Source organism: Gadus chalcogrammus, chromosome 22 (assembly GCF_026213295.1).
Source record: "Gadus chalcogrammus isolate NIFS_2021 chromosome 22, NIFS_Gcha_1.0, whole genome shotgun sequence".
Lineage (NCBI taxonomy): Eukaryota > Metazoa > Chordata > Actinopteri > Gadiformes > Gadidae > Gadus > Gadus chalcogrammus.
In genome coordinates this window covers 433898-448897 of record NC_079433.1, presented here as the reverse complement: position 1 = coordinate 448897, position 15000 = coordinate 433898, and the positions used below count along the sequence as shown (strand labels likewise).

At 48.6% G+C, this 15000-nt stretch overlaps 1 protein-coding gene across 1 annotated transcript in view; it reads right to left on the bottom strand.

Annotated features, from left to right (window-relative positions):
- Window positions 1-15000, bottom strand: part of LOC130376139 (uncharacterized) — a 32769-nt gene that overhangs the window by 199 nt on the left and 17570 nt on the right. Inside the window, exons 8-15 of the mRNA XM_056583359.1 lie at window positions 14511-14571; window positions 12813-12908; window positions 11934-12074; window positions 7566-7750; window positions 5904-6006; window positions 5136-5231; window positions 3578-3711; window positions 1-2603 (exon numbers count right to left, since the gene is read on the bottom strand). The exon at window positions 1-2603 is cut by the window's left edge and continues 199 nt beyond it. Coding sequence (XP_056439334.1) covers window positions 2474-2603; window positions 3578-3711; window positions 5136-5231; window positions 5904-6006; window positions 7566-7750; window positions 11934-12074; window positions 12813-12908; window positions 14511-14571 — 946 coding nt within the window. The 3' untranslated portion in view covers window positions 1-2473. The remainder of the gene's footprint in view (window positions 2604-3577; window positions 3712-5135; window positions 5232-5903; window positions 6007-7565; window positions 7751-11933; window positions 12075-12812; window positions 12909-14510; window positions 14572-15000) is intronic.

Here is a 15000-nt window from a genome sequence, read left to right as displayed (position 1 = left end):
AGAGAAAGATGCACTCTTACACAAAACAATAAACCGCACGTTATCTTGGCAAAGATCGTTGTGATTTCATTTGCATCCAAGACCCACGATTAATAACTTTAACCAGTTCAACCTTTAACTGCTTGTTTACCTTTTTTATAATAAATACAAAAGAACAGACACTCAGTTACCCTGATTCTAAGAATGTCCCCCATGTACAGGTAATACTATGACTGAGTGTTGAGGGTGAATTACCATGTACAGGTAATACCATGACTGAGTGAGTGTTGAGATAATTACCATGTACAGGTAATACCATGACTGAGTGAGTGTTGAGGGTGAATTACCATGTACAGGTAATACCATGACTGAGTGAGTGTTGAGGGTGAATTACCATGTACAGGTAATACCATGACTGAGTGAGTGTTGAGATAATTACCATGTACAGGTAATACCATGACTGAGTGAGTGTTGAGGGTGAATTACCATGTACAGGTAATACCATGACTGAGTGAGTGTTGAGGGTGAATTACCATGTACAGGTAATACCATGACTGACTGAGTGTTGAGGGTGAATTACCATGTACAGGTAATACCATGACTGAGTGAGTGTTGAGGGTGAATTACCATGTACAGGTAATACCATGACTGACTGAGTGTTGAGGGTGAATTACCATGTACAGGTAATACCATGACTGAGTGAGTGTTGGGGGTGAACTACCATGTACAGGTAATACCATGACTGAGTGAGTGTTGAGTGAATTACCATGTACAGGTAATACCATGACTGAGTGAGTGTTGAGTGAATTACCATGTACAGGTAATACCATGACTGAGTGAGTGTTGGGGGTGAATTCATAATGCGGTTATAGTTATAGCTCTGGAAGTTTGTTCAGCCTTAATATTTACACTTTGACAATATTGCTCGTGAGTATTAAGGTGAACCCGAGGGTTCAGAAGGTTCTTTCTGTCCTTAATGCAGTCCGTGCAATCGTATACTTTACAAAATGGTGGACCGACCTGTTCCCTGCTGCCGGTACAATAAAATAAAATGAAGAGAGAAAAATGTGCCAATGTTCAAAATGTGTGCTTCTTCTTTGCAGTGCATGACCGTACGATAAGAAGCTCTAAGGGTTTAGCAACAAAACCTTCTGAGATCACAATGTTTTTTGTCCACAAAACCACTACAAACCCTAATATATGCGCAGCGTGAATCTGGACAGTCAGCCAAGCACACAACATGCTAGCCTCACAACCAGAGCCGCTCTTGACGTCAGGAGGCTTCTGAAGGCATTGTGTCAATACTGCGTTACAGCGGGTATACCCTAGTGCACTAGCTCTGAAATGGCTTCCTCTCCAAATATATACAAGTTCCTCCTCAAAAATAGATCATCTTTTCTGACAGTATTCTTTACAGTGCAAAAAAAAGTTTCAGCTCAGAGTAAACTTGACAAACGTAACAAGTTACATCAGTAATGGATAATCTGAGAAAATAAATAGAACTATCAAATCGATTTAACGATTTGTTCCGAAGCTCCTGCGGCCATGTTGTGGAACTGTATGTCCAGTCTATAATTTTCACGTTTAAATCCATGTTGTATTCTTCATGTTTAAATCCAGGTTGTATTCTTCACGTGTTAATCAACGTTGTCATTTCCTTGAAGCGTTTTCTTTAATATTTGTGATGAAAATCGGCATTAAGTATCAGCCAGATTCCGCTCATGCTAGCCAGGAACAACGTCTGTCCGAGCTAATTGTTTCTCCCACAGTTCTTCAGACAGCAGGTTGAACCGGGGATTCAAGTCCGATCTCTTCAGATTTGTTGGATGCACCAAATCCGCTAAAACATCGTCAGCTATCCGTTTGGGAAGCACAGCGCCATTCGCCAGCTCTCTATACTCTTATTATACGTACACAGCATCATGTGAGTAGGCCCACATGGGAGTAACAGAGGGTTCAGAACAGGACCTCCAACATCACAGAAGACCAACAGCACATCACTGAGGAGAAAGGGGAGATAGCTCCCTGCTGTGCAGTTACATGCCGTTCCTCTCAATGTCAGTTTCTCCCCGTTCTCTAAAGTTCTTCATGAGGGGACCTTGCTCTGCGTGGCCAAACCTCGTCGTTGATCAGAGCAGCCTTGTCTGACATCACGATGTGGGGTCAAGCGTCTAAGCCAGGGTGTTTCTGAGCCTCCTTGAGGTGTAGTAGCGATCTCCCGCCACAGGGGGGCAGATCTTTGACCAGGAAAGGTTTTTTCTTCTACTATAGCGATTATTTCATAATTGATGATTAATTTACAGGAACCAAACCCATTTCAGCTGGGTTCAAAAAGGGAAAGGGAATGTTGTAACCAGTAACCATGGTTACCGAACATCATCTTCACAGTATGGACAGGAACCAGGTGTGGTGCGGACAGGTGTGCTGGGGGCGTGGCCTGATGGAAGGGGGCGGGGTCATGCCGGGGAGGCGGGGCTAGGCCCGGGAGGCGGGGCTAGGGTTTCCGCCAGGTGAGAGGGGGCACAGGTGCGTAAGGGCGGAGGTCCACGTAGCGGTCCACACCGGCGGGGTCCGGCCGCCTCCGGTCCTCAGGCTCCTCCCCCAGAGACAGCGAGGGGGACTTCCTGTCAGACAGGAAGTAGTGGTTAATACACACATGTCAAATAATGTGATTAACGTACCTGGTGTCTCCGTTCTGGGTGAGGTCCTGGTCTCTGCTCCCCCTGGTCTTGGTCTATGGGGACCAGATCCTGGTCTATGGAGACCAGGTCCTGGTCTATGGACCTCCCAGGTCCTGGTCTATGGACTCCCCAGGTCCTGGTCTGTGGACCCCCCAGGTCCTGGTCTGTGGACCCCCCAGGTCCTGGTCTCGACCCCCCTGGTCCTGGTCTATGGGGACCAGGTCCTGGTCTCTGGACCCCCCAGGTCCTGGTCTATGGACCCCCCAGGTCCTGGTCTCGACCCCCCTGGTCCTGGTCTATGGGGACCAGGTCCTGGTCTCTGGACCCCCCAGGTCCTGGTCTATGGACCCCCCAGGTCCTGGTCTCGACCCCCCTGGTCCTGGTCTATGGGGACCAGGTCCTGGTCTCGAACCCCCCAGGTCCTGGTCTCTGGACCCCCCAGGTCCTGGTCTCTGGACCCCCCAGGTCCTGGTCTCTGGACCCCCCAGGTCCTGGTCTCTGGACCCCCCAGGTCCTGGTCTCTGCCCCCCTGGTCCTGGTCTCTGCCCCCCTGGTCCTGGTCTCGACCCCCAGGTCCTGTTCCCTCCCCCCCAGGTCCTGGTCTCTGCCCCCCTGGTCCTGGTCTCGACCCCCCAGGTCCCGGTCTCTGCCCCCTGGTCCCGGTCTCGCCCCCCTGGTCCCGGTCTCGCCCCCCTGGTCCCGGTATCGACCCCCTGGTCCCGGTCTCGACCCCCTGGTCCCGGTGCGTGACCCCCTGGTCCCGGTCTCGACCCCCTGGTTCCGGTCTCGCCCCCCTGGTCCCGGTATCGACCCCCTGGTCCCGGTCTCGACCCCCTGGTCCCGGTGCGTGACCCCCTGGTCCCGGTCTCGACCCCCTGGTTCCGGTCTCGCCCCCCTGGTCCCGGTGCGTGACCCACCTGGGCTCCCCGGTCTGGGTGATGAGCCTCCTGCAGGTCTCCATCTGGACGTCCAGCCCCCTCTTCATGGAGCACATCTCCATGTACTCGTGGAGGTGGCGGCTCATGTCGCTCTTGGCCGTCGCCAGCTCCAGCTGTCAATCAATCACTAATCAATCAGTTCAGCAATCAACCAGCCAATGAGACGATACACTGGTTGATAAACCAATCAATCCAATCAACCAGCCAATGAGACGATACACTGGTTGATAAACCAATCAATCCAATCAACCAGCCAATGAGACGATACACTGGTTATAAACCAATCAATCTGGTCACCTCTATCTGGTCGATGGTCTCCTGGTACTCTCTCTCTCACCTCTATCTGGTCGATGGTCTCCTGGTACTCCCTCTCTCTCTCACCTCTATCTGGTCGATGGTCTCCTGGTACTCCCTCTCTCTTTCACCTCTATCTGGTCGATGGTCTCCTGGTACTCCCTCTCTCTCTCACCTCTATCTGATCGATGGTCTCCTGGTACTCCCTCTCTCTTTCACCTCTATCTGGTCGATGGTCTCCTGGTACTCTCTCTCTCACCTCTATCTGGTCGATGGTCTCCTGGTACTCTCTCTCTCACCTCTATCTGGTCGATGGTCTCCTGGTACTCTCTGTCTCACCTCTATCTGGTCGATGGTCTCCTGGTACTCCCTCTCTCTCTCCCCTCCATCTGGTCGATGGTCTCCTGGTACTCCCTCTCTCACCTCTATCTGGTTGATGGTCTCCTGGTACTCTCTCTCTCACCTCTATCTAGTCGATGGTCTCCTGGTAATCCCTCTCTCTCTCATCTCCAGCTGGTCGATGGTCTCCTGGTACTCTCTCTCTCACCTCTATCTGGTCGATGGTCTCCTGGTATTCTCTCTCTCACCTCTATCTGGTCGATGGTCTCCTGGTACTCCCTCTCTCTGACCTATATCTGGTCGATGGTCTCCTGGTACTCTCTCTCTCACCTCTATCTGGTCGATGGTCTCCTGGTACTCTCTCTCTCACCTCTATCTGGTCGATGGTCTCCTGGTACTCTCTCTCACCTCTATCTGGTCGATGGTCTCCTGGTACTCTCTCTCACCTCTATCTGGTCGATGGTCTCCTGGTACTCCCTCTCTCACCTCTATCTGGTTGATGGTCTCCTGGTACTCCCTCTCTCTCACCTCTATCTGGTCGATGGTCTCCTGGTACTCTCTCTCTCTCCTCTATCTGGTCGATGGTCTCCTGGTACTCTCTCTCTCACCTCTATCTGGTTGATGGTCTCCTGGTACTCTCTCTCTCTCTCACCTCTATCTGGTCGATGGTCTCCTGGTACTCTCTCACCTCTATCTGGTCGATGGTCTCCTGGTACTCTCTCTCTCTCTCTCACCTCTATCTGGTCGATGGTCTCCTGGTACTCTCTCTCACCTCTATCTGGTCGATGGTCTCCTGGTACTCCCTCTCTCTTTCACCTCTATCTGGTCGATGGTCTCCTGGTACTCCCTCTCTCTTTCACCTCTATCTGGTCGATGGTCTCCTGGTACTCTCTCTCTCTCTCACCTCTATCTGGTCGATGGTCTCCTGGTACTCCTTCTCTCTGGTTTTGAACAGTGACTCCGTGTCCTTGATCACCTCCTCGATTGAATCCTCCTGCTGCTGCAGGGGGGGGAAGACATTCAGAGGAGTGTGTGTGTGCACCTCAGTGTGTGTGTGTGCACCTCGGTGTGTGTGTGTGTGCACCTCAGTGTGTGTGTGTGCACCTCAGTGTGTGTGTGTGCACCTCAGTGTGTGTGGGTGTGTATGTGTGCACCTCAGTGTGTGTGTGTGCACCTCAGTGTGTGTGTGTGTGCACCTCAGTGTGTGTGAGTGTGTGTGTGTGCACCTCAGTGTGTGTGCGTGCACCTCAGTGTGTGTGTGTGCACCTCAGTGTGTGTGTGTGTGCACCTCAGTGTGTGTGTACGCACCTCAGTGTGTGTGTGCACGTCAGTGTGTGTGTGTGCACCTCAGTGTGATTGTGTGTGTGTCTGCGTACATCAGTGTGTGTGAGTGTGTGTGTGCACCTCAGTGTGTGCGTGCACCTCAGTTTCTGTGTGTGCACCTCAGTGTGTGTGTGTGCACCTCAGTGTGATTGTGTGTGTGTCTGCGTACCTCATTGTGTGTGTGTGTGTGTGTGTGTGTGTACCTCGGTGTGTGTGTGTGTGTACCTCGGTGTGTGTGCGTGTGTGTGTGTACCTCGGTGTGTACGTGTGTACCTCGGTGTGTGTGCGTGTGTGTGTGTACCTCGGTGTGTGTGTGTGTACCTCGGTGTGTGTGCGTGTGTGTGTGTACCTCGGTGTGTGTGTAACCAGGGAAGTCCTCCCACAGCAGCAGAGTCTCTTCCGTCTCCTCCCAGGCCAGACTGTCACAGTCATCATCAAACCCACTCTCCCTCCTGAGGATCATCCACCACACAGCATGTACCACGCATCACACAACACACGTTACACACGTTACACACTAAACACTAGGCCTGCAGCGGATTCGAATTGTATCCGAATCCGTTCGGTTCGTTTACCACAGTTCGGAGCATTCTGGAGATCCGCAGATTTCGGTTTCATGAAGGCATTTCCTTATGTAGCGTATTTTGCCTACTGTAGCCTACGTCCGATACAAAAAGGGTGTTTAGGACCCAGCGGAATGCATTCTCTCCAGTGCTGCCCGAGCCAATGAGACTTTTCCCGCCCCTCCCTTCAGCCTGTCAGCGTTCAAAACAAACTGGGCTGTAGCTGTAATAGGTTGTTTTCTGAAGTTCAAGCGCACGATTCCTAAATTTAAAAAAAGTAATTGATACAATTATATTCTAAATATACGGGAGATAAATACAAATGGGTGATAAGCGGGATAACGGCCTTCGAGGTCGACCGGTTCGATGGAAATAATGGACAGGTAGAGGCAACTCTGGCTTCATGCTGCGCTCGTCGCCAGAGTTCTAAGCCTCGTCGGCCGTTATCCCTTACATGTTACACTCAGTGCACCATGTTTTCAAATGCATTTAGGGGAACATTTATTGCACAAAAAAGCCTTGCAAGTTGTCTGATTGCAGTCAATTAACACATTGCAAATAGCCTGTGGGTCTCATTCATTTTTGTGTTTCTCCCCCAAAGTCTGCCTTTTTACTATCACGGACATGATCCTAATCCGAACCGTATCCGAAACCGAGGCCCAAAACGGTTATCTGAACCGAACCGTGGACACACTGATCCGTTTCACCACTACTAAACACCACCACACAGCATGTACCACGCATCACACAACACACGTTACACACGTTACACACTAAACACCACCACACAGCATGTACCACGCATCACACAACACACGTTACACACGTTACACACCAACACACAGCATGTACCACGCATCACACAACACACGTTACACACGTTACACACCAAACACCAACACACAGCATGTACCACGCATCACACAACACACGTTACACACGTTACACACCAACACACACCTCACCCCGACAGAGCAGCTCCTTTACTACACCTGGTCTACCGAGGCAAACACCCACGCGCTGTGTGCGTGGGTGTTCATGTGTTTGTGTATGTGTGTGTGTGTGTGTGTGTGTGCGTTTTTGTATATGTGTGTGTGTGCGTTTGTGTATGTGCGTGTTTGTGTGTGTGTATGTGTATATGTTTGTGTGTGCCTGTGTTTATGTATGTGCGTATGTGTGTGCATGTGTATATGTGCGTGTGTGTGCATGTGTTTGTGCGTGTGTTTGTGTGTGTGTGTGTATGTGTGTGCGTTTTTGTATACGTGTGTGTGTGCGCACTGCGTGTGTGTCTGTGTGTGTGCGTGTGTGCGTGTGTATGTGTGTGTGTGTGCGTGCGTTTATGTATGTGCGTATGCGTGTGTGTGTATGTGTATGTGTGCGTGTGTTTATGTATGTGCGTACGTGTGTGTGTGTGTGTGTGTGTGTGTGCGTGTAACAGTTCAACGTACAGCTGATTCAGCATCCTCTGCATCTCCTCGTTGATCTGATTGGCTGATGTACTGCAGGAGTCGTCTTCATAGGTACCGCCCTCGCTCTCAGACCTGCTGATTGGCTCCTCTCCGTCCACGGCCTTGGCTGTTTGGATGCTCTGCCTCTTGTGCCGGTGGGTCAGAGTGGAGGGGGGCGTGGCCACCTGCCCAGCAGACAGAAGGGAGACGCACCCCAGATCAACTACACACTACAGAGAAGTAAAGTGGCGCTAAAGGTGTGTGTTTGTGTGTGTGTACCTTGGTGAGGATGTTTGGGTACCTCGGTGTGTGTGTGTGTACCTGTGTGTGTGTGTGTGTACCTCAGTGTGTGTGTGTGACGTGTGTACCTCGTGTGTGTATGTGTTTAACTCTGTGTGTGTGTGTGTGTGTATATTAGGGCTGAAACAACTAATCGATAAAATCGATAAAATCTATTACTAAAAGCGTTTGCAATGAATTTGGTCATCGCTTCGTTGAGTCGGGCGATTAATTCGTCACTCGTAGGCGCGGCACTGTGTACAGCCAGCCGCCGACAGGTTGGCTCACGGTTCATGCACGCCCACAGTGAGCTTTAAGGTGCGGCCGGTAATTTTTACGCGAGATACGCGCGTAAAATGTTGCTTGACCATTTTGTGTAAAAAATGGTCACATACGCGCAATACGCGCCATACGCGCATACGTCACTCGCCTAGATGAGTCCATGTCCATGCAAGTGAACGGAGCGTTCCCTCTTCGTCATAACTATCAAACCAAACATCCTTCACATTCACAGAGCGAACATTACGAAAGTAAAATGCACATTTCTCGCTAAAAATGTTTCCATAAACGCATTTAATGGCGTAACTATGTTACTATTTCCACCCAGAATAAAGAAAGTTGTCGGCCGTGGCCGTGGCTGTGTGTGTGTGTGTGTGTGTGTGTGTGTGTGTGTGTGTGTGTGTGTGTGTGTGTGTCTTGCCCCAGGATGAGGCTCCTCACGGTAGAGGCTCCAACACTTGGGGGTGTGTGTGTGTGTGTGTGTGTGTGTGTTGCCCCAGGATAAGCTGCGCTGGAGTCCGAGGTAGGAAACCCAAACGCCGCCGTGTTTGGGTGATAAGAGTTTAGATCGGGTTAGATTAAATAATCTCGGATATAAATAACAATAATCGGGTTAAATAACTTCACATGGTGTGTCTGGTGTGTTTCCAGCATTCGTAGTGTTGATCAGCAGATATATAGTCCGCCAATACGTTGAGGTTGCTTATGCCGCTTTTCCACCGCACATGTAGCTCGACTCGACACGACACGACTCGACACGGTAGCAGCGCGGGTGCTTTTCCACCGCAAATAGTACCTCCGGGACGTGGGCGGGGTCGTCTGCGCGAAAGGGCCGTGACGTATTTTTGTACGCGACGCAAACAACACCTACGTAACCCACACATGGACAGAACCCACATAACAACAATGGAGAACATCGATGCGATGGTATTCGTGTTCGTATTATTAGCTGGCATGTTGAAGAAGTGGAATATGTTGGCTGCGGCGCTACTATGGCTGTTCTATCGTTACCAGCATGGTTGCCATGTCGCTCTCGTGACTTCGTGACACTCTCTGGCCAATCAGTGCCCGGCCGTCTGCCGACGTCACCTTTTAGCATCGGCTCAGCCGCTTGGAACCTAGAGCGAGGCGGTACTAGAAAAAGCAGCCACTTGAGGTACTAGATCGCGGTGGAAACGCAAAAAAGGCGAGCTGAGTCGAGTCGAGTCGTGTCGAGCTGGTACCATGCAGTGGAAAAGCGGCATTAGTAACCAGAGACTCTGTCCATGCAAGTGAACGGAGCGTTCCCTCTTCGTCTTAACTATCAAACTAAACATCCTTCACATTCACCGAGCGAACATTATGAAAGTAAAATGCACATTTCTCGCTAGAAATCTTTCCATAAAAGCATTTAATGGCGTAACTATGTTACTATTTCCACACAGAATAAAGAAAGATGTCGGCCGTATGCTTCTGTCCAAGCTCACTACTCTCTGCCAGTGACGTCGGGTCAAGCTCAACGCTGATTGGGCAACGCGGCTAATCGTCATGCGTATCATGTGTATTGAGCGTAAAAAGTTCAATTTTTTGAACTCTTGAAATGTACGCGATATACGCGCGTATAGCGCGTATTGCGCGTAAATATACGCGCCACATACGCGCTATACGCGCGTAAAATGTTGCTTATACGCGTGAAACGCGTAATACGCGCGTAAACCAATGGTTCCCTATGGAAAAAATGGCGATTTTATACGCGAAGTACGCGAGATACGCGTCTGGTGTGGCCGCACCTTTAGTGTGAGCAGTGTTGGGGAGTAACAGAATACATACCGGCGTTACGTATTCAGAATACAAATTATAGCTAACTGTATTCCGTTAGTTACAATTTAAATTGTTGGTATTTAGAATAGTTACATTGTTGAAATCAATGGATTACATGACGATACTTCTGTTTCACAAGTTTATTCGTGCTTTCACACCAACAGCATTTAGTGCGCACTAAACGAGTTTGGTCCCTTGGTTCGGTACGTTTGCGTTGGTGTGAATGCAACCACCTCACTTCGATGTGAACCAAATCAGCCGACCGAGACCTCCCTGAACAGCTGGTCTCGGTTCGCTTCCAAACGAACCCTGGTACGGCTCGCTTGAGATGTGAAAAAAAAATCTTAGATGGGATAGCAAATATCTTTCAAACCCTTATAGTCGTTGTTCCAGTACAGCAAGTTATATAAAATAGTGCACTTTCAGGGAGACTTGGGCCTAAAATATTCAGCCAGTTGGAACAGAAGAACACACCAGAATAGGCCTGTTTAGTAAGCAGGATTTGATGCCGCAATCCTACACTTAAAAAATGCAATTCAATGTGGAAGTAATCCAAGTATTCAGAATACAATGCTCGGTTTGAGTGATGAAACGGAATACGTTATATATTACATTTTTGGGCATGTATTCTGTATTCTGTAACTGGATAACCTCCCCAACACTGTGTGAGAGAGCGACCACAGCTTGTATTTTGGTCATATCTTAACACTGTAGGCCTACATAAAAGTGTTGTACCTTCACTGTCTTTGGGTTAAAAAAACTCCTTCAACTCGGTATCCGTCTAGTCCAACCAAAAACTCTGTCAGCTGCGGCAGACGGTGTGCAGACGGGCTCGGAGTCGGCACCGCGTGCATCAACAGTCATTCAAAGCAGCGGTAGTAATCACACAACCGGACGGTGTAGAAAGTCCCGTCAGTTTAATAAAATAGTAATGCAGTTTTTAAATCCATGTTAAAATCGTCAGGATATAGAGCTAGTAAGCTTAAAAAAAGTAGCAAACAATGTCAAATAGGATGTGTTCAGGTCAGCTCAGTAATATGATTGATGCATTCAAATGCAACACCAAAAATAGAAATTTGCGATTTTGGCGAAAACTTGGTTTCCCAGCAATATAAAATAGATAGTAAAGATGGAACTATGACCTGTTTAACGTCCTATCTTGAGCTATGATCATCTTATCAGCAATTAAAGCGATAATACAAGTTCTATTTCAACAAAATAATGGAAAAGTCTCGAAAATTGTATCAATATCAATAAAAATTAACGATCTCCTGTCATCTGAGAAATTAAGATGATTTAATTTATTTTTAACCGTTATGATTTACATGTTAAAGATCTTATCGGTTAACCATGGACTTCCCTTATATACTGTATAAATGTATATTATACATTGTACGTTTTTTTTGTGTTATCCCAGTTATGTTTTTTTATTTTTTTATCATTTAATCTTACTTTTAATAGTTCCGGGACGTTGGAGCAATAACCTGGTGTTTTTACACTTCAGTCTGCACTGTGAATTTGAAGTAATGTTCAGTTTTTGAATGAAGATGCGGCAATTACAAAAGTTTCCTTTTTTATCTGATTCATCAGTAAATCTAAAAAATTATCTACAGATTAATCAATTATTACAATAATCGTTAGTTGCAGCCCTATTGTATTTGTGTGTGTGTGTACCATGGTGTTAGGATATGGCTATATGTGTGTGTACGTCAGTGTGTGTGTACCTCGTTGTGTGTGTGCTTGTATGTGTGTACCTTGGCGTGTGTGTATTTGTGATAGGGAAACACACTCTAGATAGCCCAATAACAACACAGTTAAAAAGAATAGCGTGTGCTGGTTAGCAGTGCTAATTTTAGCTAGGTAGCTAAGTAATCCAATGAATGAATGAATTAGTGTAAGAACACATGAATTTAAAGGATCATTTGTAGCATTGATGAGCTGTCCATTCTGACAGGAAGCACTGAGGGTTAAGGAGCGGTGCTCCCATTGGCTGCGGCCGGCCCCGCCCACCTGGAACATGGCGCTCATATCCTCACAGTTGCGCTGCTGGGCGACGTCACAGAGGCGCGCTGTGATGTCGATGCGGCGGCAGATGTCCATGTCCACCTTCATGGCCTTCTCCTGGATCGCACTGTCCAGCTCCGAGCGGTTCTGGAGAGCGCACGCGCACACACACACACACACACACACACACACACACACACACACACACACACACACACACACACACACACACACACACACACACACACACACATACAGATACACACACACACGCACACACACACACAGATACACACACACACGCACACACACACAGATACACACACACGCAGACACACAGACACACACATACAGAGATACACACACACGCACACACACACACACACACACACACACACACATGCACACACACGTACACACACACACACACACACACACACACAGGCACAGAGACACACGCACACACACACAGATACACACACACACACACACACACGCACACACAGATACACAGACACACACACAGATACACACACACACACGGACACAGACACACAGACACACACACTAGGAGTCTGTTTTTCTGCATAATGAGGGTGTTGACTAATCTTCTTAATAAGCATGTAGTAACCACACACACACACACACACAGTAGTTAGTGTGTAGTAGCCACACACTCAGTGTGTAGTTAGGTTGTAGTAACTACATACAGTGTGTAGTTGGTGTGCAGTGTGTAGTGAGTGTGTAGCAGTGTGTCTCACGTTGCTCATGAGGCCATTGAAGAGGACAGTTAGTGTGTACTGTGTGTAGTTAGTGTGTAGTTAGTGTGTACTGTGTGTAGTTAGTGTGTAGTAGGTGTGTACTGTGTGTAGCAGTGTGTCTCACGTTGCTCATGAGGCCTTTGAAGAGGACGAGCTCCGCCTTCAGCTGCTTCACGCGCACCGTCAGCTCATCCTGGTACACCTCGCCCTCCTGCAGGTCCTGCACACACACACACACACACACACACACACACACACACACACACACACACACACACACACTCGCACACACGCACGCACACAGTCGCACGCACACACACACACACAGACTCACGAGCACGCACAGTCGCACGCACACACACACACACAGTCGCACGCACACACACACACGCGCACGGCATGCACGCACACACACACACAGACGCACGCACAAACACGCACACGCACACACGCAAACACACGCTGACAAGATCATGAAGTTGTCATTGTATCTGAGTTCATCTCCGCGGTGTGAATACCTGACCCCAGCTGACTGGGACCACCTGCAGCCAGGTGGGTTTACCTGCAGGCGGACCACCTGGTGAACACCTGGTGAACACCTGGTGAACACCTGGTGAACACCTAGTGAACACCTGGTGAACACCTGGTGAACACCTGGTGAACACCTGGTGAACACATAGTGAACACCTGGTGAACACATAGTGAACACCTGGTGAACACCTGGTGAACACATAGTGAACACCAGGTGAACACCAGGTGAACACCTGGTGAACACCTGGTGAACACATAGTAAACACATAGTGAACACCTGGTGAACACCTGGTGAACACCTGGTGAACACCTGTTAACACATAGTGAACACCTGGTGAACACCTGGTGAACACCTGTTAACACATATTGAACACCTGGTGAACACCTGGTGAACACATAGTGAATACATAGTGAACACCTGGTGAACACCTGGTGAACACCTGGTGAACACATAGTAAACACCTGGTGAACACCTGGTGAACACCTGGTGAACACATAGTGAACACCTGGTGAACACCTGGTGAACACATAGTGAACACATAGTGAACACATAGTGAACACCTGTTAACACATATTGAACACCTGGTGAACACCTGGTGAACACCTGGTGAACACCTGTTAACACATAGTGAACACCTGGTGAACACATAGTGAACACCTGGTGAACACCTGGTGAACACCTGGTGAACACCTGGTGAACACCTGGTGAACACCTGTTAACACATATTGAACACCTGGTTAACACATAGTGAACACATAGTGAACACATAGTGAACACCTGGTTAACACATAGTGAACACCAGGTGAACACCAGGTGAACACCAGGTGAACACCTGGTGAACACCTGGTGAACACCTGGTGAACACCTGGTGAACACATAGTGAACGCATAGTGAACAACACATAGTGAACACATAGTGAACACCTGGTTAACACATAGCGAACACCTGGTGAACACCTGGTTAACACCTGTTAACACATAGGGAACATCTGGTTAACACATGGTTAACACCTGGTGAACACATGTTAACACCTGGTGAACACCTGGTTAACACCTGGTTAACACCTAGTGAACCCATGGTTAACACCTGGTGAACACATGGTTAACACCTGGTGAACACATGGTGAACACCTGGTTAACACCTGGTTAACACCTAGTGAACACACGGTGAACATCTGGTTAACCAGCTGTCCTGTGTGCATGTTAACACACCACCTGATGTAAAGGTTGTTTCTGTCTGTCTGTCTGTCTGTCTGTCTGTCTGTCTGTGTCTGTGTGTCTGTGTATTTACATCTTCCAGCTCAGCCATCTTCTCCTGCAGGTCAACCCTGGCCGTGTACTCCTCCTCCCACCTAACACACACACACACACACACACACACACACACACACACACACACACACACACACACACACACACACACACACACACACACACACACACACACACACACAACTAAATAATGTAATACATTCAGGCCATGACAGTCTTAAGGTTGAAGTCTTGCAGAAACTGTGCAGAGGAAAAACCCCTGCTGTCGCTGCAGGTTCCACTTGTTCTGTTTGACCTGCAGACAGACTGAACACTAGCTATACATCAATATATATAGAGAGAGAGAGAGAGAGAGAGAGAGAGAGAGAGAGAGAGAGAGGGAGAGAGAGAGAAAGAAAGAGAAAGAGAGCGAGAGAGAGAGAGAGAGGGAGAGGGAGAGGGAGAGGGAGAGGGAGAGAGAGAGAGAGAGAGAGAGAGAGGAGAGAGAGAGAATAGAGGAGAGAAGGTAG